This window comes from Colletotrichum godetiae (genome assembly GCF_030913485.1).
Source record: "Colletotrichum godetiae strain CBS 193.32 chromosome Unknown BDP55scaffold_11, whole genome shotgun sequence".
In the NCBI taxonomy this organism is placed as follows: Eukaryota; Fungi; Ascomycota; class Sordariomycetes; order Glomerellales; family Glomerellaceae; genus Colletotrichum; species Colletotrichum godetiae.
Genome location: NW_026851259.1, coordinates 536,631 through 560,789, shown reverse-complemented (window position 1 = coordinate 560,789; position 24,159 = coordinate 536,631). Strand labels below are relative to the sequence as shown.

At 53.9% G+C, this 24,159-nt stretch overlaps 9 protein-coding genes across 9 annotated transcripts; 4 read left to right on the top strand and 5 right to left on the bottom strand.

Annotated features, from left to right (window-relative positions):
- Positions 1 to 863: 863 nt before the first annotated feature.
- BDP55DRAFT_629669 (armadillo repeat protein) lies at positions 864 to 4,064 on the bottom strand (the record flags this gene model as incomplete). The annotated part of the gene is made up of 3 exons (XM_060572051.1): positions 864 to 1,865; positions 1,922 to 3,711; positions 3,770 to 4,064. The coding sequence occupies 3 exons, from the start codon at positions 4,062 to 4,064 to the stop codon at positions 864 to 866; spliced, it is 3,087 nt and encodes a 1,028-aa protein (XP_060432265.1).
- Positions 4,065 to 7,525: 3,461 nt separating this feature from the next.
- Positions 7,526 to 8,856, top strand: BDP55DRAFT_692227 (cyclin-domain-containing protein; the record flags this gene model as incomplete). Its single annotated transcript, XM_060577082.1, has 2 exons — positions 7,526 to 8,244; positions 8,313 to 8,856. 2 exons carry the CDS (start codon positions 7,526 to 7,528, stop codon positions 8,854 to 8,856), a joined length of 1,263 nt encoding a protein of 420 aa, XP_060432264.1.
- A 517-nt stretch (positions 8,857 to 9,373) lies between these two features.
- BDP55DRAFT_726457 (uncharacterized protein) lies at positions 9,374 to 10,040 on the top strand (the record flags this gene model as incomplete). The annotated part of the gene is made up of 2 exons (XM_060579154.1): positions 9,374 to 9,897; positions 9,977 to 10,040. 2 exons carry the CDS (start codon positions 9,374 to 9,376, stop codon positions 10,038 to 10,040), a joined length of 588 nt encoding a protein of 195 aa, XP_060432263.1.
- Positions 10,041 to 11,217: 1,177 nt separating this feature from the next.
- On the top strand, positions 11,218 to 11,631 carry BDP55DRAFT_629666 (histone chaperone domain CHZ-domain-containing protein; the record flags this gene model as incomplete). The annotated part of the gene is made up of 1 exon (XM_060572050.1): positions 11,218 to 11,631. One exon carries the CDS (start codon positions 11,218 to 11,220, stop codon positions 11,629 to 11,631), a length of 414 nt encoding a protein of 137 aa, XP_060432262.1.
- A 2,470-nt stretch (positions 11,632 to 14,101) lies between these two features.
- BDP55DRAFT_547818 (V-SNARE) lies at positions 14,102 to 14,482 on the top strand (the record flags this gene model as incomplete). The annotated part of the gene is made up of 2 exons (XM_060568780.1): positions 14,102 to 14,170; positions 14,276 to 14,482. Coding segments are annotated over 2 exons (276 nt in total), but the record flags the coding sequence as incomplete, so codon positions are not given.
- Positions 14,483 to 15,199: 717 nt separating this feature from the next.
- BDP55DRAFT_656344 (uncharacterized protein) lies at positions 15,200 to 16,244 on the bottom strand. The gene has a single exon (XM_060574371.1). It carries the CDS (start codon positions 16,148 to 16,150, stop codon positions 15,431 to 15,433), a length of 720 nt encoding a protein of 239 aa, XP_060432260.1. The 5' UTR covers positions 16,151 to 16,244; the 3' UTR covers positions 15,200 to 15,430.
- Positions 16,245 to 18,937: 2,693 nt separating this feature from the next.
- Positions 18,938 to 19,840, bottom strand: BDP55DRAFT_48488 (uncharacterized protein). Its single transcript, XM_060567634.1, has one exon. The coding sequence runs from the start codon at positions 19,601 to 19,603 to the stop codon at positions 18,986 to 18,988; it is 618 nt and encodes a 205-aa protein (XP_060432259.1). The 5' UTR covers positions 19,604 to 19,840; the 3' UTR covers positions 18,938 to 18,985.
- Positions 19,841 to 20,672, bottom strand: BDP55DRAFT_48487 (uncharacterized protein). The gene has a single exon (XM_060567633.1). The coding sequence runs from the start codon at positions 20,436 to 20,438 to the stop codon at positions 20,079 to 20,081; it is 360 nt and encodes a 119-aa protein (XP_060432258.1). The 5' UTR covers positions 20,439 to 20,672; the 3' UTR covers positions 19,841 to 20,078.
- BDP55DRAFT_48501 (uncharacterized protein) lies at positions 20,673 to 21,492 on the bottom strand. The gene has a single exon (XM_060567635.1). The coding sequence runs from the start codon at positions 21,387 to 21,389 to the stop codon at positions 20,907 to 20,909; it is 483 nt and encodes a 160-aa protein (XP_060432257.1). The 5' UTR covers positions 21,390 to 21,492; the 3' UTR covers positions 20,673 to 20,906.
- Positions 21,493 to 24,159: the final 2,667 nt, after the last annotated feature.

Below are 24,159 nucleotides of genomic sequence, written 5' to 3'. Positions count from 1 at the left end.
AGAATCCTCCTCTTGCTCGTGATCAGAGAGTACGCGATAATCAGACCACATGAGAGACGAACCCTCTCATCCAACCCGCTGGTTCCGAAAATGCCAGACGAACACCTTCAACGGTAGCAATAATGAATTTCGACTATCAATGCCAAGGAAATCCAGATACAGAATATCCAAGAACGTTGCAGTGCCGGGAAACCCCGAGCTCCGTCCGCAGCGCATTGGCCAAAGGGCGCTTCGCACGTATATTCATACAGTCTACAGCATAATATACATCACAAGCGATTCCATTCTCGTCACCACAACCAGCAGGCGCCCCTCTAGGTTGGGGATCAGGTCAAACTGGGCTGGGTGGGGGAAGGAAGGGTGAAATTTTTTTTTTTTTTTGGATTCAAGCAATAATGATTTTACCTGTTCGTGATTTATGAAGACGAATGCGACCCTCTGGCGCATAACAAAGTGTAGATGTTCGCGCTTCAGCACCGGCACCACTCTAAGACACACACATTTCCGTACACATCGGCCCCCATCATCATCATAATCATTTGAAGGTCTTGACTGTCAATGCTGACTCATGCCTTTCCATCATTTATCATGTACTGTTGCACCGTGTACAGTAACGCTACGTCAAATCTCATGTACATCTATATCGTACATGCATGCGAACCCAGCTAATCCAACACAATTGTCTTGACGACGCGTCTGCTACCACAAACTCGTCGCCACTATGCTTTCGCTCGACTCTCCGTCTATCGACCCAAAGTCTGCTACCGTGGCGCCAACGACCTCTGCTCATACCGGGACAATCCTAGTATCCGGTGCCATAACTCATGTTGCCAGAGAGGCGCAAATTTACCGACATTCTCCCCCTAGTATGTGCCAGGCTGCTTCATCTGCCACACTGCGCTCTTGGCCCGTTCTCGCACGTCTAATTCGCTGTCGTCTTCTAAGCCCTCAAGTTTAGTAAGAAATCCCAACTTCTTAAGCTCGTATGCTCTCTGGGCGCATCCCCGTGCGTCATTGTCGTCGTCCTGCCACGTGAGGTTGCTGATCAAATGACAAAGGGCTACTCGGACTTCCTTGTCCTTGCTATTGAAGTGATTCGCCAATAGCTTGAGCAAGTCTGTTTGTGCAATAACCAGTTGTCGATGGCGCGGAATGCTTGCCGCCATGTGAACGAGAATGAACACAACGGCCTCGATGATCTTGGCCTGGGGGTAAAGGACTCGGGCCTCTCGCCCTGAACCAGTGGACCGTCTTGATGTTGGATGAAGGACCTTGGCTTGGAGCTTTCTGGCCAGGATGTCGAAAAATCTATCCTGCCCCAACTCATTGAAAAGGTAGTCAATCATCTGTGTGGTATCGCTTGACGCATCAGGCTGCGTTCCAGATGCACCTGCTCCGATCAAATTCCTTATGAAGTCGAGGCCCTGCTCCTGAATGGCGAGGTCATCGTTGCGGGCTTTCCGCAAAGGGTTGACTTCGGCCTCGCGAAGAGCTGCCAGTTTCGCCTCGGTTTGACGTAACTTGACCGATCGTTTGCCGTCTGCGTCTTGCGAGCCCAACCACGATTTGGACAACGGATCAGCCTGATCCATCTCGACGTCGCCATCCAAATCGTCTCCAATGTCAACAGCATTCTGCTTGTCCATCTTAGATCTAGCAAGAAACAGAGCATCATCTTCCGTATCGTCACAGATAAGTTGCACAAGCCATCCAGACTCAAGCTCATCCAGACATTGCTTCTTCGTATCCGGGTCAACAGCATGTACGAAATGCTTCAGTGCCCAGAGAGCGTTAAGACGCAATGCTGCATTGAGAGAATGCGCATGCTCGCACAGTATCTTCATAACACCCCGTTCGGCCAGGAGCTGAGATGGTTAGTTTAGTCCACATTTACAGGGGAAATTCCAAGTGTTGCACTCACCTCCCTCATGGGGCTGACTTCAGTGACCAAATTGCAAATCGCAGCAGTGGCAGCAATTTGGACATCCACGTCAGGGTGTCTGAGGAACCGGAATAGGGGCACGGCCACAGCATAGTCCACCAGAGATGTCCTAAGGATACTCACTGAACGCGACAGCATTCTTACAGCGTGACAACCCGCGATCAAGACCGACAGTGGGTTACTGCCGTAGCCAGAATTGTGGTCAGACGCAGATCCATCGCGGATTGGCCCATCTGGTTCGTTTGGTTTACTGCGATCCTTAGGATTTGACGGCTTGCCAGGTGTAGGCGATAATGATTGCACAATGTGAGCAACGACGTCCTCCACGACGAACGCCTTACGATATTCGTCCTTGCCGGCCGCTAGAGCTCCTATCGCCTTCAGTGCACTTTCTCGCATCCGCACTCTGTGGGCTAGGAGTGGCGGCTGTCCTTCTGATCCTAGAGCGCAAGAGGGAGGGGTGCTTTCGGTCTCCATTGCAGTGTCGGCCTGTGGTGACCATACTTTAGCATATGCCGAAGATGGGATCGGTTCATATGCGTCTTTGAGGAGCTTGCTGAAACATTTGACGGCGCCGCAGTCGAAAGCAGCCTTTTGAAGAGGCTCGCTGTCTGTGATAATCCGAGCAAGGATGGCTGGCGTACGCTCCAGTATTGTCCACTTGAGCGCCGCCTCCGCATCAACCAAGGGTGACTTCACGACTGGCGGTGCTGCCTGAAGCTGTTCGAGCATCTCCATGAGAACAGGTACAACCAGAAGACAGAGACTCGTCTCTCTCAGATACTTGCTGCCAAACCCGGATCTGAAAAGGGAAGTGAGGAGATTGGCAGCCATCAGCCGGTCCAAACCCTGCCGCGATCTGACCAAGAGTATCAGCCACGGTATCAGAGGAGTCTCCTGTTCCTCTTCTGGTTCTGTCTCGTTCCCGAACAACTCGAACCGGGAAGTCTCCCATACGGAAGCCGTAGAGCTGTATTTGCTTGCGGCTGAGCGAGCCCTCTCTCGCGCTTCGGAAGAGCCTAGAGCAGGAAAGTGCGATTGCTGCGACCCGGGAATTCGGCCCTGATGTATAGGAACGGCAGGCAGCAGATAGTCCAGAGCGCTGAGGTTCTGTTGGTGCGTGTATCCGAGACCGCTGACCTCTAGGGAGTTCCAGGGTGCACGGACCTCCTTTGACGGGTTAAATTTCAGGGCAGGGAAGATGGCCATGATAGCTGGCGAGCATAATAACATGCATGCTCTGAAGCGAGAGTCCGAGATGATGACAGTCAATGCTTCCAAAATCGAAGCTAAGTTTGAGCTGGATGAGGCCGGTTCCGGAATGAAGTCCGACATCCGAACCACCCGACCGAACACTTCGGCGTAGGGAATTACGTGCCCTTCAGCAACTGCGATGCTTGCCAACCTAGTTGCGAGAGAGTCAATGACTCCTTGATTTGCCATGGCCAGTTGATGCTTCTCATCTCGACACAATTGGCTTATGATGCTCGCCACTAATGGCACTTGTATTTGTTGCTCGGACGCGGTTGCGGTGCTGGAAAGTATGCTATTGAAAGAATCGATATGTTCGGATGCGAATATAGCCTCGGCTAACGCTTGCATGTCTATTGGCGAGCTCGTAGTTGATAAAGTGGAAGCTTCAATAATGTTGAGGAGGACTCTTAGTGCCGTGGTGACGAGCAGAGAAGCGTTTGTAGTTGGGCATACATTGTCCAACACAGCTGGCAGCGCGCTCGCAGCTAGGAGAGGCTGGACGAAAGCGGTGCCTCCTGGAGGTGCCCAAGTTAGTTTAAGAACTGATCAAAAGGTGAAGAATGCGAGTCTCACCATTGGCAAAGCTCGCCAACAACTGTAGAGCCTGAAGTCTCACTGTCTCTTCCTCATTCAACCATCGAGAGTTGGAGCTTGGGCGAGTGTCTTTGCCGTTGACCTTGGCCGGCGACCGCGAAGCATTGAGAATCTTGACGATGGGTTCCAGTGCGCCTAGCTCAGCCCACATCTCCTTCTTCTGTGCGTGCCCGACAACATCGTTCTTAAGAGCCCGCAGCGCGCTCGTCTGTTCGGTATAGCTCCTTGCGCTCTGGAGCTGCGAGAGAATTGGTGGATTCGACGTGCGTGTCATGACGAAAGTCGATTCGAGTCGTTGAGAGGAGCTCGTCTTTGTGCCGTCGTCGTCGAATAGCGCGTCGTATACTTGCGAGCACAGAATGGTGCTGTTGCGGCAACAGAGGTTGCGTTAGAGCCCTAGGTTCTTACGAACCGGTCGACCGTCAAGTAAACGTGGATCGAGCTGTGCGTAAAGATCGAAGGACAAAATATTCTTCTTTAATGTATGTATCGATAGCTAGTAGCTGTATACTGTGGATGGGTTCCGAAGATGTCGGGAGCTCGAGTTCGGAAATCGGGTGTCCATGGACTGAAGACCAGGATGTCGTCCGCAGGATGGATCGCGGTTGATCGCCTCAACACAGGGCCGATGGTTTGGGAGACTGGGTGATTATCGGGCGTTGGCACTGGGGTATGGCACGTGCATTTCTCTTATCGCGACCTGCCGTTTTCAGGATTCTCACATGCTAGCTGAAGCTTGGGGCATCCTTAAGTGTCAGTGCGGAAGCCTGTGCTGTGCTGGTGCTTGCCCGTGTTTTCGTGATTCTACAGCGACGAACGGTCCTGCTGCCTTCGTCGTGAACGTTGAAGAAGGTTTCATACTCTCTGATTCATTCACTCGGAAACCACAACAAATAGAACACTATGTGCGTTTCAAAGATCGATGTTTCTTCTTTCCAAGGGTATCGGTTCTACAGGGTTTCGTGAGTGCTTAGGTACTAGAAAAAGGACGAGGTACCAAAGGATGGATAGAGAATTGGCAACTCTCCCCGCATTGCTGATTGTAACACTGCTTAGTTGTCTCCTTTCCATCCACCACGTCGATACCCCCACATGGTGTGGCTTACACATGGTAAACTTCCCGAAACAGAAGCGCTTGCCACCTGGGGTTTTGTTGACCTGATCTGGGAGCATCCAGCTCCTATCATGACGGAGGGGAAAACATGAGACTAATAAAACTTTCCTCTGGTGATTCGATCGATGTTTATGTTGTGAGAGATTCGAATTGGCGGTTTTGAATGAGCTCCGAAGTAAATTATGAGTTTTCATCGTTCTAACCAAGATATGTCTAGAGTTGAGTGAGGAAGTGATGTGGTGGATCTGTTATTTTTTTGTACGAGTACCCTGACAGAAGTGAACCGTAGACAGGCAATCCAGGATCTGATGACACTTTATAGCTATATTACTCTTCTAGGACCTTGGACCATCAACTGGTATAAGTTTCCTACCTAGGCAGTGTTTTCATGAGCCGGGTATGATTTCTACAAGCACTGCAATGCTCTCTCAGCTATGAGCATCGAGGAATAGGTAGAAAAAACAGTTCATCACTTCACCGTTCATTCAAACGAGTTTAACCCCTAAGCCAAGCTCGATACAATTGTTCAAGTGCAGGAAGTGGGCAAAGTGCAGGACAGGTATGCGACTTGCAGATATACAAAGTATTCGTGCGGGTAAGCTATCCCTCATGCCTCTATTGACAAGCCGAAGCCCATGTTGCTCGAATTATGACCGAAGGTAAGGTAGGTCAAGATTGATCAGAGTTGCTTGAGTGGCCTTTCACTAATGGCCAGGTTCGTCCCGTCATTTGTAGAAGCCGATGTTCCTCGTAAAGCACTAGGACGTTCCTCCGCAATTCACATCCCGCTCCTGACTTTAGTCAGACAGGATACGTACTATACGGGTCACAATGCCGCGCAGCTACGAATTGTTCGCTTGAAGCGCGAGACGGAGGTATTTGACCAAGGTAGCGGCTCGATCGTGAGATGAGGGGTACCAGGCGCGAGATAATAAATGAGATCTGACGATTGGACGAGTGTGACGGGTTTTTCAACGCCAAGGAGGTACGAGTACACGATAAGAGGCTGGCCGCTGGCCGTAACGGCGGGCAGTCCCGTACGGCGAAACACCTTCCTACATGGTACACAAGGTGATAAACGTCCGGAGAAAAAGAGGTTGTCGCAGAGCATGCTGGATCCCTTGGTGGAACGCGTCGGCGCCATAACTCCATTCTCCGCGCTCCGAGGCGTGTACGGTCAACTTCGTACTAGACTTGAGGTCCACTGGTTCCTCCGTAATGATAACCTGAACCCGCATATCCGTAGAAAAACTTGAGCCGCCCAGACTTGACGGCGCCTCCGGCCCCAGGCTGCGAACCGTAACCGGCCAGGTCCCTGTTGGCCTTATTGTGGGAGGGCCCCGGGCGCTCTGAGTAGCCGCAGAAGGGTTGCAGCGCCGGGCCCAGAGCAGCGTTAGTGGCATGGCTCGGTGTCCCGAAGCAGAAGAGCGGCCCACCTCTGATATTGAATCAGCGACGGGAAGGCCTCAAGATGAGGTGGATGAGATGGCGCAATGAGCGGCTTTCAGGGCGCGCAGGGCCAGGAGAAAAGCTCTGCAAGGCCATGTGGTCTTCTAGCAGTAATGACCGCCCGGAAGCATGTTCAAGCATTTCCCCTGGCGTTGCGTTCTGTCTGGAGCCGGGGCTGGGGTACTCTGTCTGTCGGGTAGAACTGTAAGTGTACGGATACGCAGGTACTCCGTATACAGAATAGGGACGAGAAGTGTGAGACTGTGAGAAAATCAGTGACAATCAGAAAAGCACGTTTTCGCTCACGTACAGATGTCAAGACCTTCCCCCACTAACCCACAGCAGACGACTGGCTCACCGGCGCAAGCGTGGTTTGCTTGGCTTGGTGCCGAGACCGCAGAAAATCAGATTCGTGCCCTCCACGTCCCAAGTCCTTGGCACCTCATTGGCAGCCCAGGCCATCCCACGATTCCCACTGGCTGGCACCTCGATACGTACCTCAATCATCCTGGGCAGTCAGGACGGAAGGTGCGATTGCCTTGGGCTCTTGCCTCGCACATTAGATGCCTTCATCAGCCGTCCACTCTTTTTTTCTTCTCTTCTTGAGACCTCCTGTTCATTCGCTTCGCTAATGTTCCTGGCGCTGCTGCTGTTGCTATTTGACTGGAACTGGAACTGGAACTGGAACTGTTGCCGACCTCCCGTCTACCTAGACTCCCGTTCCTGCTAGCAGCCGTATCAAAGGGGGTGACTTCCATTGCCAACATCGGATACCTGTAGCGCCAATCCACCTCAGTCCTCCCCCTCCCCAGCCCGGCCATCCTCATCGCCTAATACCTTATCCCACGCGCACCACCACCACACGGCGTCGGCAAACCGAGCCCCTCCACTCCTCATCCCGGTTTTTTCGACCGTGTGTGGCCTATCTGATTTTGGGGTCTGGCAATCTGCAAATCTGAACCTACCCTATCGACCGCTGAACCGCTACCGCCAACAACTACACACTATTACCAACTTACCTTAGGAGCGCCTACATTACATTACATTACACTACACTGCACTACACTCACCTCGCTCACCTTATCCCGCCATTTCAGCTCCAGCTTCGACTGGCAATCACGTCTTATCCGCTCGCTCTGTTGTCCTCGAAATCCCACGATGCGCCCGGGACCATGTTGACAACATCTCCCATCGTCGCCAGCTCCGCCAATGCCTCGCCCAATAGCTTCCACTATGCCCCTACGCGATCCTCCCCGCACTCATCTCCTGCCCGGCTTTCGGCCCCTTTGCCGCGGCGGCACTCTGCATCAAGGTCTTCTCCGTCCGCCGCCTCAATGACCTCACCTTCTTCCCAACCACGCCCACGACAATATGTAGCCGTCGACGCCGGCACCCAATATTCTCCCATGGAGTCTTCCACCCAAAAGGCACAAGATGCCACCACCCCGCGAACTTCTACTACCGTGCCTGCCACGCCTGTCGAACCCCCGCCGACGCCGCGTCCTCAACCCATAGACCCATCCGCGCCGCAACCGCAACCAGAACCCCATCAGCGATCCCAGCCAGAAATAAAATCACAACCCCAACCCGTCGTGGCACCCGTCATTCGCGAGGCGTCGACTACTACCGCGTCGCCCGGAAAACGTCGAAACTCTCAAGATCCTGCCGTCGCGCAAGCGCAGGCGAGCGCTTCAGCAGCGGGCGAGTCGTCGAGCAGCGCGGCTAAGCGTCCAAAGCCCACGGCTGGCCCGCCGAAAATATTGCCCCAGCGATATGAGCTTTGCAGCACCGAGGATATGGTTGTGCTCATATCTCACATGCTCTCAGAGCTGATAGAGACCAACGATGCTCTGGCTCTTCGTTCCGGAAGCCTGACTCGCTTCCACTCAAGGTGAGCAAAAAGCCTTCTTTTCCCAGCCGTCACCCCTGATTTAGCAGCGCTCACTAATCTGTATTTAGAACCGCACCGAGCATTTCAGTACTGGAATATCTCAACAGATTAGCAAAGCATGCGACGTTGACCCCGCCGCTGTTGCTTTCTATGGTCTACTATATTGACCGTCTCTGCGCATTATACCCAGAGTTCACCATTAACACGCTGACTGTCCATCGCTTTCTGATCACGGCTGCCACCGTAGCGGCCAAAGGTCTATCGGATCTGTTTTGGAATAACACAACATATGCGCGTGTGGGAGGCGTTAGAGTCGCCGAGCTCAAGCTGTTGGAGCTTGAGTTTCTATACAGGGTAGACTGGAAGATCGTCCCGAACCCAGAAGTCCTTGTGGCTTACTACCGCGGCCTCGTTGAGCGCTGCCCAGGATTTGCGCTGCAAGATGAAGAAGCGGAAGCGATTGACGAAGACGAGGATTCTGATGAAGTCGAAGATGATGGATCGACAGAGATTTCAGACGGAGGCGCTGACGACAGCGGAGACTCGCCGGACGAAGAGAGCCCGGCCAAGTCGCCGCACGGGGATGAGGCAGGGTCATTGCAGCCCTCGTAACGGCCGTCAAGAGAGTTTCAAGGGTAAATCTTTGTTTGTCAATTTCATTTTGTTAAAAACGGGTAGGCATCACTACTGCCAGAGAGGCATGGCAAAGCGGCGTTTGGAAAGGTGGGATGTTTTGAATGGTTATGAGTGATAGCGGTAATGAATACCACACTGTTCTGAATGATTCTATATTCACGTGCAATTTAAGTTTGATGACATGGTACTGTCTGTACAATGCATCCAAGAACGCCAGAGTTCTTTACACAAGAGACGCTTCCAGAGCGGGCAGTTTGGTGATTGTTTGGGGGCAGACTGAATGGTCGTGTCTGGGGTAAGATACAGTGGAGGTGTTCAGCCGACCTAACCCCGGGCGACCTTCAACCCAAAGCTCTCCATAGAACTTCCCCCCTCCGGTATCTTCCATCTGCAGTTGGTCGCATTTGCACCTCAAAACACCCAGCGCCGTTCTCCCAAGCGCATTTCACAGAAGGGGCCCTAGGTCTACATACGGAAAAAACAATCGGCAAAGATGCGCGCGACAACGATCCTATCGGCGCTCTTCGCAGCGACCCTCGCCGCCGCCGAAACCCGCCTCGCAAAGGTCTACATCGAGCCCGTCACCCTCGCAACCCAACAAAAACCAACCCTCCTCGCCGAGGTCGAGTACGACACAAAACGGCCCGCCGAGGCGAGCGTAGCCTCCTTCGAGGCTCCAGAACTCGCCGACTACCCGGCCGCGACGAAGCTCGTTCGCGTCGGCGTCTACGATCCGGCCACGGCGCAGTGGATTTCCAGCGTGTCGGTCACCTCGACGGAGAACTTTGCCAAGGGATACCAGCCCAACATTGTGCTGAGTGTCGACGGCGCCTCGGGTGAGGTCGTGGGTGCCGGGGTGAAGGGCGTACGGGTTGACGCGGGCGCGACGAGGGATTTCGGACCGCAGGCTGTTGTGAGGGTCGCGGCGCAGGGCAAGACGCCCGAGTTGAATAAGCCTGTTGTGTTGAGTCCTGAGGGACGCAAGGTTGTTCAGGAGGAGAAGCCGTTTTGGCAAAAGTACGTTGCTGTTGCTGTTCCCTTGCCTTATTTGTCTTTGGGGGTCTGTGATGAGTGGATTGCTAACGTTGAGACTCAGGTACTGGTGGTTGATTGCGATCGTCGTCTTGATGACTGTTACTGGTGGAGGAGATGGAAAATAGACGAAGTTCACGGCGGTGAAGATACACTAATAGACCTTTTTCACGTCTACCCGCGAAGTAGGTGCCTCATCTTCTGGCAACCGGTGATATGAGAGGGATCAACTAGTCTCATTTGGACGTGAAGAGCCTCAAGGCAATGCCCATGGTTTCCACTGCCCCTGGACTAAGAATTGTCTCCCTTGCTATAGTATCGAGTAACACTAGAAGACTGATATACAACAGGCAACCGTGTGGCAAAGAATCGATCCTGAAACGATCGCAAATGCATTCTCCGTGGCTCCCCTTTACAAGCCTATAGCTATATCTTGACGCACAAGATTTCTGTTGTAGCCAATTGGACGGCATTGCAAAAGGTACGACAAGAGTTCATGTCATGTATAATGGACTGTTACCTTATTCTCAAGCCGCCGAGTCTTACATTCGACTTCTGCCATCCAGGACACCTCCAATGCGAGAGCTCAGACACCTGACATAAGAAGCAGGCGCCTGGCAGTGGACATCCCGCATTAGGATGCCAAACAACAAAGAAGGGCTTGCTTCCACAGAATGCCTATTGACTACCTATAAGAACACTTCATCCCAAGGAAGCTATGTAGATTATAACACTCCATCCTTTGAAATATAGCTTCGCCGAATGAGATTCTGTTATACCTGATGGATGGGCATACTGTGGAAATAGGTTCTTCTTATTTTCCTTTGTCGTTGCATCTGGCAAGCCTGTACGGCGTATTGGCGCACCAACGTTTGGCAAGCCCACTCTCGCTTAGGTAATCTCGGAGGCATAGCAGGCAGGTCTGACATGGCACGTGCGCGTCAGGCGGATCAGCTCTAGCCCAATCTGAGGCTAGCGCTCGTTGCTCAGAGACGGAGCCTGCAGTGTGCTGCACCACACAAGCCTTGCGCGGAAGCCACTCCTTGAGTCCTTCCACGCAGGCAGTCTTAAAAGCTGGGACCAGGATCGGGGGGAGGTAGGTACGATCCAAGTGATAAATCAATCGAAGTGCCTGCGCAAAGCTTCACCTCCACTTTCCTTTCCCACCTTCCATTCGTACAACCCTCCCACCCAAACTTTCCCAATCCAACCACCACAACTTTTTGCGACAGAGACTACTTCTCTTTCCTCTCCCTCTTTGCGCCAACCCTTGACAGGACCACCAACATCCACGAAACAGACACAATGGCTGCCGAGAACGAGAACGTCGCTGCTGGCCTCGCCGAGGAAACCAAGGGCAAGGGCAAGGCTGTTGCCGCCGAGGAGCCCGTTGAGAAGAGCGACGCCATGGACGAGGATGAGGACTCCAGTGATGAGGAGGAGGCCCCCGAGGCCGCCGAGGCTGGTAAGAAGCAACCCCAACTGCTACGAATCTACCGCACACCTGCGATTCCTGTGACTAACATGCCTGCAAATACAGTCGACGAGGAGGACGGCATGGAGGAGATTGACCTGAGCAATATTGTCGAGGGCGGTCGCCGCACCCGTGGCCGTGTCATCGACTTCGCCAAGGCTGCCGAGGAGAACCCCGCCGAGGAGGAGGATGACGAGGACGATGATGACTTCGCGGCCGACGAGTCCAAGATGGACGAGGACTAAGGAGCGAGTTTACTCTCCTCCATTTTTCTTCCGTCCTTCGTTCATCCCCCCTTCATCGGGATGGCGGTCTCGGCGGCGGTGATGGTTCATCACCATTCATGACGGTTATTGGGAAACGGCACGACACACACATGACGACAAAAACGGGAATGTTAAGGAGGGGCGGTGGATGGTTTACACAAAAGTTATAAGAGGTCTTTGATAATCATTTGCATGCCCCCTACGTCGATGAAAAGACTTGGTGGATTTGGACATTGGCGGCTGAGAGCCTCGGTCGATATTGCAGCTTCTTCGGCGGTGGCGGTGATGTTCATCAATCTGCTGCCCCCTGCCTGATCTTGGCTCGGCGGGATGCCTCTTTATTTATCAGGCCGTTCAGCACGCGATGTCACTAACTTGACTACGAGTGCCATGGAAATGAAGATTATGCGACAATGAGCGGCCCCGAATGCCTGTGCATGTCTACGTGTGTAGTGAATGATGTTGGTTGCGGAAGTGGCATAGGCATAGGTTCATGCGACGCCCGTGTTTTTGTTTTGCAGCAAATTTCTTGTTAGTCCAGAAAGAGCTTATCCACTCGCCAGCTTGGTCGTTGATCAGTGCATGAAGCAGAACTTCATAGGTAAGTACTGACATTGGCGCCACAGGCATTGCCTTGACAAGTTGCGTGTACGTACTCTTCGATTTTCAAGGAACAAGTGTAGTCAATGTAAACCAAACGCATCTGGGGCTGTCATTGCCTCCTCGAGTAAACAATTAGTTCTTAGAAGAGGTTCTTAAAGCGCAAGGTCTTTGCTAGTACAGCTTGAAGTTGGCGAACGAGAGGTCGATAGAGATGCTCATAAGCTACTTAGGTACCTGGTGTGGTAGGCCCGTCCATTCCTTCCGCTGTCAGCATCGGAGGGAAGACTTCCAGCCGGAGACGGGGCCAGGAAGGGACGTCCGCTTTCATCCTGGATAGGGTGCCTCCTTGTGTCCTTTGGTGCCTTGCTCGGGACTTTTTAGGTTCATCTCCGTTTTCGATTGGATAGCGGGACGACACGTACCCAAATTGCTGTTAGCGGGCCGTGAGCTTTTGGGGAACCCATGGAAATATCAGAGTTGCAAAGTACATTGGATGTGGACAGGAAACCGAGGGACGTGTCTTCCCCTCTATCTCTGTTGAGACTGTAAAGCTGGCTGGAGGTACTTTACGCGAACGTCCACCGTGTCAGGCTCTTCCCATTCCCCTTTCCCACGCATGAAACCCCAGCAAGCTCGCCTCGTTTTTGACTATAATCCACCACAGACGTCAAAAGTCAAAAGGAGGGAGTTTGAGCCGCTACAAAAAATAAAAATTATAGAGATCGCCCAGCCGAGATTCGACACAGACCTACGAATACCCTGCCCGCACAGCATAGACCCCTGCTCTAGCACACCTTGCCAACCGGACCGACATTGAATGACAACACAACTTCCAGGGGTTCAAGGAACGAGAGAGGTCTGATTCTGTACGGAGTACAAGGGCCAACCAGAAAAAAGTTGATTCTTGTTATCGGGATTGTCTAATTAGCACCAAACACCTCCTCCACCCCTTTTTCTTTGAAGCAACAACTCCTCAGGTATTCGAGACATTCCAACGTGTTGTCGCGGACGACGCCCGGTACTACAACACACGCCGACCCAAAATTCGACACTTTTTCTTTTTTTTGCTTCGAGGCAGCAGCTGTGCGCGCGCGACACAGGACGCGACGGTCAGGACACCATGGCTTCGAGGTGCGTATACTAGACTCGACGGAATTCCCACCACACACACACACAACGCACGCGGTTTGGAATCGCTGGATGGAAAGCAACGGCTCGCGGTTAGGTTGCGACTTTCGCAGGCGGTTTTCGAGAAAGTGTCGAGGGAGCTGGGAGAGGTCCGTCCTGAAGACCGGCAAAGTGGTGATGACGGCCCCCGCCCTCGATCACGAACTCTCCACGAGGCCGACGAGCTGAACCACCAGCAAGACCGAACCGACCGACAACCCGTTTTGCGCGACAGCACATGTCATTCACAATCGGAAACCCTCTTGAGCAGTGTGCTAACTCTCTACGACACACAGATTCGGCGCCTCCTCGCTACACCAGCGCGACTCCCGTAGCGCCCTCTTCGAAGGCTACACCGGCGGTGGCGGCAGCGACAACGGTCGACGGCCTGTCAGCGCCTCGCCGTCCAGACTGGGCGGGGGCTACGGTTACAGGTACGCGGGCGGCAGCGCGTCGCCTGCGCCGCCCATGGGTGGGAGCCACCTCGGTGTTGACGCGAACCGGGGGTTCCGGCCTGCGACGCCGAATAAACGGTACGGAACGAAACGATTCCCCCAACTACCTTTGGAAGTCCCGTTTGCGATGGGGCGACCAGAGAAGGAGGACAAGCTCTCTAAGATTGGGGGCAACTTGCTGACGGTTGTTACATATCAGAGGCCAGTACAGCGACGCCGTGCTCAACGAGCTCGAGAGCCAGAATGACGACCAGGTCGCGGGTATCATGGGCAAAGTCAAGATCTTGAAGAGCGTAAGTTCTGCCTCCTCAACCGTATCCCCCTTTCCTCCCATCCCCGCCATTTCCCATACAGTGTCACCAGACGCATAACATGTAACTAAATCTTGAGGCGCGCAGATGACGGTAGCCATCGGCGACGAGATCCGCGACTCCTCGGCCCTGGCAGAGAAGATGAACGACAGCTTCGACTCGACGCGCCTGCGCATCCGCGGGACCATGAACCGCATGCTCGTCATGGCGGAGAAGACGGGCGTCGGCTGGAAGGTCTGGCTCGGCTTCTTCGCGGCAGTGTGTTTCTTGTTCATGTACGTCTGGCTCTTCTAAAAAGCGGCCGGACCGACGAACTACGGCTACGACTATGACCGGCGAGAAAGCAGGGGAAGGAACGCCGCGAAATTCGATCGTTAGGGGCGTGATTACGGAACACGTACGTCTACAAGCATGAAAATTGTTCGTGCTTGGAGAGGGTGAACGGCTTCTCCTGCTACGTGGGCTTCTGTCGAGGTCGTCAACATGGATGAAATGATGCTGCAAGCCAACGCGATCATCAAGAGGGCGCAGCGAGCTCAGAAGATTGGGATCAACGCGCTGTCCGCGCCGAACGCTCTAGGCGCCAGAAACGAGTAGCAGGAGGAGGGAGGGGGTGTAGTCGCCCTCTCGGAACAGTGCGGTGCATCTGGTTGGGAAGCAACCTGTTTTTTTGCATGCTCGGCGTTGGAGGCGTTTTCGAAACAGTTTCTATTTGCCTGGAACCATCCATGTCTCAAGGAGAGAGCAAGAGAGTCTTGATGGGATCTTGGTTTCCTTTTCAAAGCATTTGAGACACGAGGAAAGAGATGAACGATCACGAAAGGACGTCCTGATATGAAGAAGTCAGGGTGGGCAGAAGGGCATGGTCTCTTTTTGCTTTAGGGTGTGCATACATTCGAGGAGAGGGGTAAGGAAGAGGTTGCGGTTTCTCTTTCACTTGTCAAGTATTGGGACACAAATTAAAAGCTTTTGTAATGGCCGTGTATACACTTTTTTTTCTATAATTTCACAACGTTTCTACACTAAGTACTGGATACTCCTGTCTTGCGCTTTGTGACTTCGTGACAAGCGACCACTACGCGCTACCATCTCTAAATCTCGAATATTGGTGTATGCATGCTGTTTCCTAACAGGCTCGTGAACGCGGGGGACATCTCTACGCCTATCGCTCCGTGCCTCTCAAACAATGTATGTGACGGGTAAGGGGGGTATCATGATTCCATCTTCCTCTCTCTCATCCCCTCAACGCCTATGAGCCCTCATGTTGGGACTACTATCCATCATACTACTCCCATCCGCAGAAAGCAACCCGCTAAGATCCATACTACTCCTCGGCACATGATGACGATACCTCGCCGCACCAGCAGCGCTTCCCCGTCCCCGATCCCCAGTCGGACTCAGCGGAGCCCTCAAAGGCGCAGCCCTCGGCGCAAAACTGATATCCCCTTCCTCCTCATCATCCTCATCCTCTTCCTCTCCGCCACTGCTAATAACACTGCTCGTCAACCCGCTCACCTCGGCTTCCGAGTCGGTATGCTCGTACACCCCGCTCAGCCCCTCCGCCTCGGGAATCTCATCGTCCAGATCGGCGTCCATGTCGACGCCCATACCCAAGTCGTCGTCGTCGACGTCAAGAAGACCGTCCTCGCCGGGCTCAAGCAGGTCCTCCTCGTCGAGCATCTGGCCCTGGCCCGAGGCCTCGAGCTCCTCTTCGGCGCCGTACATGTCGTCGCCGTCGACGTCGCCCCTTGCCATGGCCTGTCTGAAGGCATCGTCCGCCATCCGCATCCTCGCCGCGACAAGACCATCCCGCCTCTCGTACTCGTCCTCGTCCACGGCCGTTGCATCGTCGTCTTCGTCGTCCTCTTCGTCGTCATCGTCCTCCTCCTCCTCAGTCTCCTCGTCATCATTCTCATCAAGAGAAAGAGGCCGCCCCTCACTAGACGACAAATCATCCGCCATACTATCCTCCCCACCATCGAACCCAAAACTCTCCTCCCCAGCATCCGGAATCTCATCATCCAGATCTCTCACCTCTTCCTGCTCCCCATCCTCCTCCCCTTCCCCAAGCACCCCCAGCCCCCCGCCATCATCACCATCCGCCCCGCCCGCCTCTGCCTCAGCGAGCTCAAGCGCAAGCTGCTCCCGCCTCATCGCCTCAGCGTGCTCCTCCTGCTCCCGCCGCTCCTCGCGGATCTGGTGCAGCGTCTTGGGCACGCCGGGCGGCTTCAGCCACGTGCTCCCAAAGTTTTGCACATGCAGTCTGCGGCGGTCCATTGTGTGTTCGTCGGCGCGGAGGCGGGCTAGCGCGGAGCGTTCGATGAGGAGATGGCCTGCGCGGCGGGAGGAAGAGCTGTTTTGTTGTTGTTGCTGTTGCTGCTGCTGCTGCTGCTGTTGTTGTTGGGCGGAGGAGCCATGATGGTTGTTGTGTTCGTGGGCTTCGAGGAGGGCGGCTTGGGTTATTGGGTTGCGGGAGGAGGTGTACCAGATTGAGTGTGACTATTGATACTGAGTTCAGATGGCTGCCACGATAGTTGCGCTGGAAGGGGGAATGGATAGTTTGGGAGAGGTAAGTTGAGGCCGGGGAGCTTACATCTCGTGGAGTGAGATCTGGTAGGAGGCCGAACATTGTGACTCGCAGGATGCCGTCAGGCAATGCTCTAGAATCGCGAGTGATTCAATGACTTGATGCGCGGGAAGAAATTGATGCCAGAGAAAGCCGAATGGGAGCTGTTTCGTAGCTGTCGAGAGCTTTCGTCGCAATTGGCACAGGACCCCGCTGCAAGTTGCTGGTCGCGAGGTTGCAAAGAGTAAACAGTTCGACAGTACGTACTCGCCGGGGGTGTAAGGGTCTACCCCACACTGCCAGACGCGCCGCGCCTAGCGCGCTTAATCCCTGCGAAGAGGAAGTCACGATGCTTCATTGCGGGCGGCAGAAATGTGGTCGACTGCCTCATAAATTCAACGACATGTCTTCATAGCATGCCACCAATTCGAACACTCACGATGGCTTCGTCGCAAAGCAATGTGTGGGTGCCTGGGAGTTTGCCATCTTCATACCCCTCCGTCAGGCTAACACCAGAACATTAGAGAAAAAAAATCTGCTCAAACCCAATTGAGAGTCTCCGCCAATTCGACCGAGGGACTCTTCCCTCCGTCGGGACTTAGACCCATGAGTTTCCCACCGCCAGAACTGCTTTGCGGCTTGCGTTGCATCAATCTCAGACCCAACTTATTGAGTCTGGGCTCTCTGGTTGCTAGGTTTCACCCAAACTGCGTGGGCTGAGCTCTCGGGCGCCTACGTCTTCTCGTTTCCAAGGGGGCTTACTGTTTTCGTTTGGTAAGTGGAAACAGGGGTTTGTATTCGTTTTCCGTCCATTCACATTCTCTACGCTTCTGCGCCAACTCTCGTCTGCCATTGATTCGCATAGCGACGGGGAAATGAGGGACCAGCGCATTCGCCCCGCGCCGCTCTGATGTGTCTCGTCGGGAGAAATCGGAACATCGCTGACTTCGGAGTTGCTGGCATTGGCTGTGCAAGTGGAGGTTTCAAATGCCATATTTCCGCTTTGTGGGAATTCCTCGCGGCCATGGGCTGACTCGAGTGGACTCTCTCTTCTGCCCGTTTATTTTTTCGCTTCTGTCCTAGACCTAATACCGAGCAACTAAGCAAGACGCCCCCTGCAAGTTGGTATGGGATGGGGTCTGAGGGCGTGGTCGCCTCCGATATAGGTCCCAGAACGCCAGCCAGGGGTCACATCCGCCCGGCCCTAGTTAGGGTGAACGGCCGAGCCGACTTCGGGGGGGCTTGGTTAGCGCCATGGGTAAATGGCAGATGCCATGTCGGCCCCAGCTTCGCTTCGTGTCGTGACAAACTCCACAAAGACGTGTGAAAATGGAAACAAACATTTCCAGAGCCAGGCCAGACATTTATAATTCCTGTCGTTCAAGTTGCCGACCAGAAGCCCGCTAAACATGCTCCAAGTACGGAGCTTGGTATGTCACTGATATGTATAGTCGGACAATTGATTTGAGACTACAATCACAGAGCTGTTCATTCGTCCCCGTGTTCTAGCCGACCGTATGGATCCAATATGAGACGCCTTCCTATAATATTGAAGCGTCATTGTTGCTCAGGTGCGGGGATGGAGGGTTGCTCCAGGAAGGCATAGGTGACCATAACCGCTCTCAGGTTGTAGTATTCTGTCCATCCAGATCAAGGATGCAGACACGTGCTGGTCGACAGGCTAGCCTGCGAAACCCTAAGTCAGTCCCGAACCGACCAGCCTTTCTCACAAACTTTAAACCCAGATCAAAAATACCTATGGTATGTACTTGCGTGCGTGTGCGAACAAGCATCTGTTTGTGCACTTTGGTGACACTTGTGACGTAGCCCATGCATGCGTCGTTCCCAGGCGTGTCACCATCGAGTGCGGAAGTGCCTTTCATGTGGCTGGCATGTCTGTGCCGCTTCTCAGCATGCTACCTTGGACGTTGGAATCCCGTCGGAGATAGCCCCTTCCTTCCTCTCCTTTTCTCCCCCTCCCCTCCAGCTCCAGAAGCCAAGAGACCACGAACGTCTGTGCGTGGACACAGACAGGGTCGTGCTGAGCAAGGAACTGCGAGATCTCGAACGCCTCCGGTCGGCGGGGTCGCGGTTGGCATGGATGTGCCGACTAGGGTGATACCTGGCTTGCTATAGCTCAGATGCAGTTGCAACGAGTGGCCACCATGGTTGGCTCGAGATAAGACGGTTGAAGATGAGGCTCTAGTTGTGATTGGCCAGCTTCTCCAATTTCAAGTTGTCGATTTTTTGACAGCAACCCTTTTCGAGTTGGGCAACAACTGTCGATGCTGCAATGCAGTCAGACGCCCAACTCGCCAGATGATATGCCGGACAAAATGAAGAGGGTGACTAGTTGCCTTTTCGAGTACCATTCTGTACAGCAACGGAACGTGTTCCCATCTCATCTCTCTGCTGTCGCGCCGTTCCCTGCCCGCATGTGCTCGGTGCTGCCCGCCATTGGCTAGCCTTCCCGTAAAGCCCGTATTGCTTGCAGTTGCGACGTGCGTCGCGCCTGGAACATCGCTTTCGCGGAGCAGACCGCACTCAAGCTGCGTCCTTCTGCGTCCTTCTGCTGAGCGGATCTTGCATTGGGGGAGGGGGGGCTCATTTGTCAGTCGGTTCGTCCATCGGTATCCGTGATCAATGCCGCCGCAGGCGCTTGAGGAAAAGGCAAAGGTAGCAGCCCAGATGCCCCTGGTCCTTTGTCGGCCGCTGCCGTCCAGCCGGCCGTGGACACCACCAAGTTCCGTAGATCGGAGGGCTGATAGGCAAACAAGACAGATACCGACCGCTCTCATTCGCGATAGGATTTCGGAAACAGCTCGGGATCCGTGCAACATCGAGTCCATGACGCAGCTTGGTTGATCTCGAAATTCGCCATCTTTCGAATATGCCCCGGCTGATAATGCAGTAAAAACAGATACCTAGCGCATGCAGGGCCGCGAGACATTGAAGCCACCCAGTTGACAGATGCTGATTCTGCACGCTAGCAAAGTAACAACAGGTAAGTCTCCCATCAGCATGTGCAAGCGCGCCTCTGAAATGGAACAGATGTTCAACACCATCCCATCCCCTCCCCCAACTTGCTCCCCCAATCACCTGCATCGATGCTGGATTGGCCCTTGTCCAAGAAGGGTCCCGGTCCAATTCCTTGGGGGCATCCTGCCGTTTGTCAGGGGCCCCAAGATCCGAGGCGACTTCGGCCAAGGGCGTCTTTGAATAGCAATTCGCTGATTGGTGCAAGCTCAAAGCTTGCTCGTTGATGACATTAACCTTTCAACGACTCCGTTTCGAGAGTGCAAAGAACGACTGGGTACCCCCTGCTTAGCCCGCATGGAGTGTGTGGGGTGCATCTCTGCTGCTGGATTTGGCCGAGGCGCTGGGTTTTTGTGTCAAAATTCTCTTACACACAGTATTCCGCAAGCTACGCTTGAGCGGAACGGGATTCGCCAGAGAGGACAAGCAAACCATAGGCTGTTGCTGCCCGGGATGTGCGGAAGAAGTTTGACAGCCCAGCGCCCTGTCTGGTAGTTCTGCGTAAAAGTCTCGGGTGACTACCTGAGATGTCTTCCAAGACGTCTTTAGTAGAGCAAACGCAACGCTGAATGACGTTCGGAATACATCCGAAGCAGAGGCGCAGGTGCGCACAGCGTCTGGTCCGCGGAGCAAAGTGCTGGAAGGCATGGTAGTCTGTGGTTTTCTGAAGGACACTCGAACCCAGGAGCGGGTAGAACGTAGAGACCATCAATCTGCGAAGTAAGGTGCCTCATACCGATCGCTGAGGTGCGGTATAGGCCCTCGAAATAGGTACACAATAAACCGCTCCGGTGGCCGCCGGCGTCATATATGCTCGCCGGATCTTCTCAAGCTTGTCGGTCTGGAATTGGGTCACCGCCATTGGCTAAGGCTCTGAGGCGGAATATGGTATATAGCTCCCGAGGCGTGGCATTCCCTAGCGTGCAAAGTCCGGGCGGAATATCCGTACGGAATGAAATGAATAGAACAAGATGCGTTTGTAGGTCGAAGGACGAGTACCCAGTGGAGTGCCCATTTGACCGAAACAATGTTGGTAGCATTGACCTTGCAAGATGAGGAATGCTTCCCGTCGTCACCCATGTTCCCCCAGATGAGGCGACTGGGTTGTACTGTACGTCAGGCAGCCCGAAGTCTTACCTTGAGATTTGAATCCAACGTCGTCCAAATGACGAGAGAGAAAAAAAAACACAGTAGGCAAGCAATGCGGATATGGGGTGAAGCGTTGCTAGGCCGGTAGTACGGCGTGACGGAACACCCAACGGTCAGGGGAGGACCCCGCAAGCAACGTTGGCACGTCCGCCGTGGTGGGAGGGACCCAGTTGGGATTCCGGAGGAGTAGGTGGTGGCGCATGGGGAAGTAGATTGGCGGCAGGTATTGCCTTTGGTGGTAGCTTGAGACGAAGGTTTGGAGCAATGGAGAGACTTTTGAGGAAGCGCGAGGTGGTGAGTGGGTGGATCGATTGTTAGAGTGGTGGGTGATGGGTGAATCGACGGGGAGGAAAGTCGATCGAGGTTGACGTGGCGGAAGATCATCAACATCCTGAAGTGTAGGGCACTCCGGGGAAGCGTGGGATGCCGGGAGTGGTTACTGTGTAGCATTCAAAAGCCGAGACATTGGCCTGAGAAGGCTGTGGTTGGCAGTGCAAGCGGTTCTTCTGTGGTGATCTGGCTACCAATCTGTCTGAATGGCCGTATTCCTATAGAGGAGGGTGGTGTGTCGATGGTGTCTTGCTTCTGGCCGATGTGCGGTGTTCTCTGGCATGTGGTTCTAAGAGAACTCGTTAAGACTCAAGAAAGAGGGGGGCTAAGGGCAGAATGGTGCGCTGGACCGGTCCACTTCCAGGCCATATTCACCCGTGGGCAGGCCACCTGGAAAGGGGGGGATTTCCAAGGTTTGTTGCGTGGTAGTAATCGAACAGCGGCGGGCTTCCCAGGCAATGTCGTGGGAGGCAAGGAGGCTAGCAGGGTGGTGGCATGGTGGAAGTGGTGGCATCACGTTGGAGGACCAGGGGAGGATGGGGCATTGGAGAGAAGCCCACTGAAGAGAGATGGATCATGGACCGAAAAACGGAGCAGGAGAGAAGACGACGCATGCCCCATGGACCGGAGGCGGGGCGGAGAGTGGCACCCGCAAGCAGCCCACGGGTCCCGTTGTGTTAGTGCGCTGTCGAAGAGTCAGAGAAATGGAGACTTCTCGCCAGGCCCTTCCAATGGGAGACATACATGTTGGATTGATCAATGCTTTGATTGGACCGCGCTTCGCCCTCTGTTAAGGTCCATAACTTGTTCGGACCCCACCGTAGTATGGCTCTGTCTTACACCTTGCAGTCTGCTTGGAGTTTCGAAGAAGCGTACCTGTCGAGAACAGAAAAAGGACCACCCTGATGGGATGGGATGGGATGGGATGGGATGGGAGAGAAAGACCGACACGCCCGAGAGGAAGGCAGCAGCAGCAGCAGTGCACAGACACAGCCGCGCCGTCCACGGAGCCTCTCTCACCGATACGTACCCCTCTTTTGGGCTCTTTCCTCCCCTTCCATTTGCTCCTGCCGGCTTTTGTTGCATGACTTCCCATCTCTCTTTCTTGGTCCGAGGTCGTGCCTTCCTTCCATTCTCATCCCATCTCAGTGCTCCCTGTAGCAACTCGCAAGCTCTCGCATTTGGGGTCGGTACGTACCGCCATTTCATCCCACTTTGTCTGCTGCAAACCCCCACTGCTCTTTTTTCGGTCTATTCCCCTCTCAGTACAAGTAGAAACGCGCATGATAAAAACGAGAAGAGAGAGAAAGAAAGGAAAAAAAAAAAAAAAAAAGGAGAGAGAGAGGCAGAGCGCATATGCACCATGAGTACTTGAGCCTACTGCACCTCGCAAATTACCAGGGGAGGGGCCGTATGATTTCTCCAGTAGACGGATATTCTTTAGCCTTGTCTGTCTGCCTGTACCTTGGGTAGTGGATCAACATTTCGCATCAGAGAACCGCTGGTTGGTTAAACCTTTCTCTGGTCGGCTTGCCACAAGGTAAGGTAGAAAAAAGTAAGAAGGCAAGTGCCAGCCCATCGGTCGTCTCTGTCAGGAAAGCGCCAGTATCCCGAAAAGGACCTTTCTGCCGTGTTATCGTCGTTCCGCGCCTCGTCCGTTCTTCGCTCTTGTGCTCTCCGAACCCATTGCCCCCGTTTTCCTGTTGTCTCCATACACAACCGTCTTATTCATCCAAATTGCATTGGCTTCCTCTGGTCTTGGGTTTTCTAGGGAGTCGTTCGGGTGGCCGCCGGCGATCGCCTCCTTCCCATCCATCTTGTCAGTCCCGTCTTGCTACCCCCTCTTCAACCACCCCCCTCCCCCAGCTTGGGCCCAGCGCCGACTCAGGACTTTTACTCCTCCTCCTTCACCCACTCCTCTCTCCCGTCTTCGCCCACACACTTGGGCCAATACACCAAACCTTTCATAAAAGGCTACCCGTCTCCCACCTCCCACCTTTTCTATTTTCCTCTTTCTTCCGCCCTCCCACTCTTCACGCGCGGTGCTACGACGGTAGAAAAGAAACCCTCTCGATCCCACTGCGCAAACATCTCGACCACATACGGTCCTTTACAATACCCAGAGCCTGTCGGTAAGTTATACATGCATGTGCTCACATAGGGACCACCGTCTCATGACCCGAAACACTGTCATTCCATTCCCACTACCTTTCCATCTGCCTTACACACAATGCCACCAACCGTCCAAACCGGCCCAACAGCAAGACGCACAGAGAGACGAGAATCGAATCAGAAGGCGTGAATATGTGAGAGAAGGCGCAGAAGAACAGAGAGAGACAAGAGTATCACAACCGAGATACCGAGAAAGCAGCACTTGAGCAGACCAGACCAGACCATACGAACACGGCGAAGCGAATCTGAGCCATACCTTGAATGCGAGAGCAGCGTCGGCAGCACCAATGGCTTTGAAAATAGCAGCAACAACGGCAACGGCTTTTGACGGCGCATCAATACGCAGCGATTTTGGCATCTCCGTCCTCCGTCCCAACTCTCTTTTTTCTGGGACAGTCGCACATTCTCTCCTGCACAGCGCTACACATGCACCCTTTTTCTCTTGGGTATGCGCCTACGACTGCAGACGACCCCACACACCCGTAGGCCCAGACGAGCGACCCCTGGTCGTAATCCCTGTGGGTGTGATGTAAGGTCACCGCGGGAATGGAGCTTGCAGTCGCCTATCAATCCCCCCAAGCCAAAACAACACACCCAAAAAAAAAAAAAAAAAAAAAAATCTTGGAGGGGTTGTCGGCCGGTGGCGGCCTAGCACGGGCGGGACTGGCGTGTGCGACCATGTGCTTGTTCCCCCATTTCTACGACAGATTTGGGGCCG

Bases quoted from the DNA above. Each gene is read 5' to 3' on its own strand.
- BDP55DRAFT_656344 (XM_060574371.1), bottom strand. From the start codon at position 16,150: ATGGCGGATGATTTGTCGTCTAGTGAGGGGCGGCCTCTTTCTCTTGAT.
- BDP55DRAFT_48488 (XM_060567634.1), bottom strand. From the start codon at position 19,603: ATGGACTCGATGTTGCACGGATCCCGAGCTGTTTCCGAAATCCTATCG.
- BDP55DRAFT_48487 (XM_060567633.1), bottom strand. From the start codon at position 20,438: ATGCCTTCCAGCACTTTGCTCCGCGGACCAGACGCTGTGCGCACCTGC.
- BDP55DRAFT_48501 (XM_060567635.1), bottom strand. From the start codon at position 21,389: ATGCTACACAGTAACCACTCCCGGCATCCCACGCTTCCCCGGAGTGCC.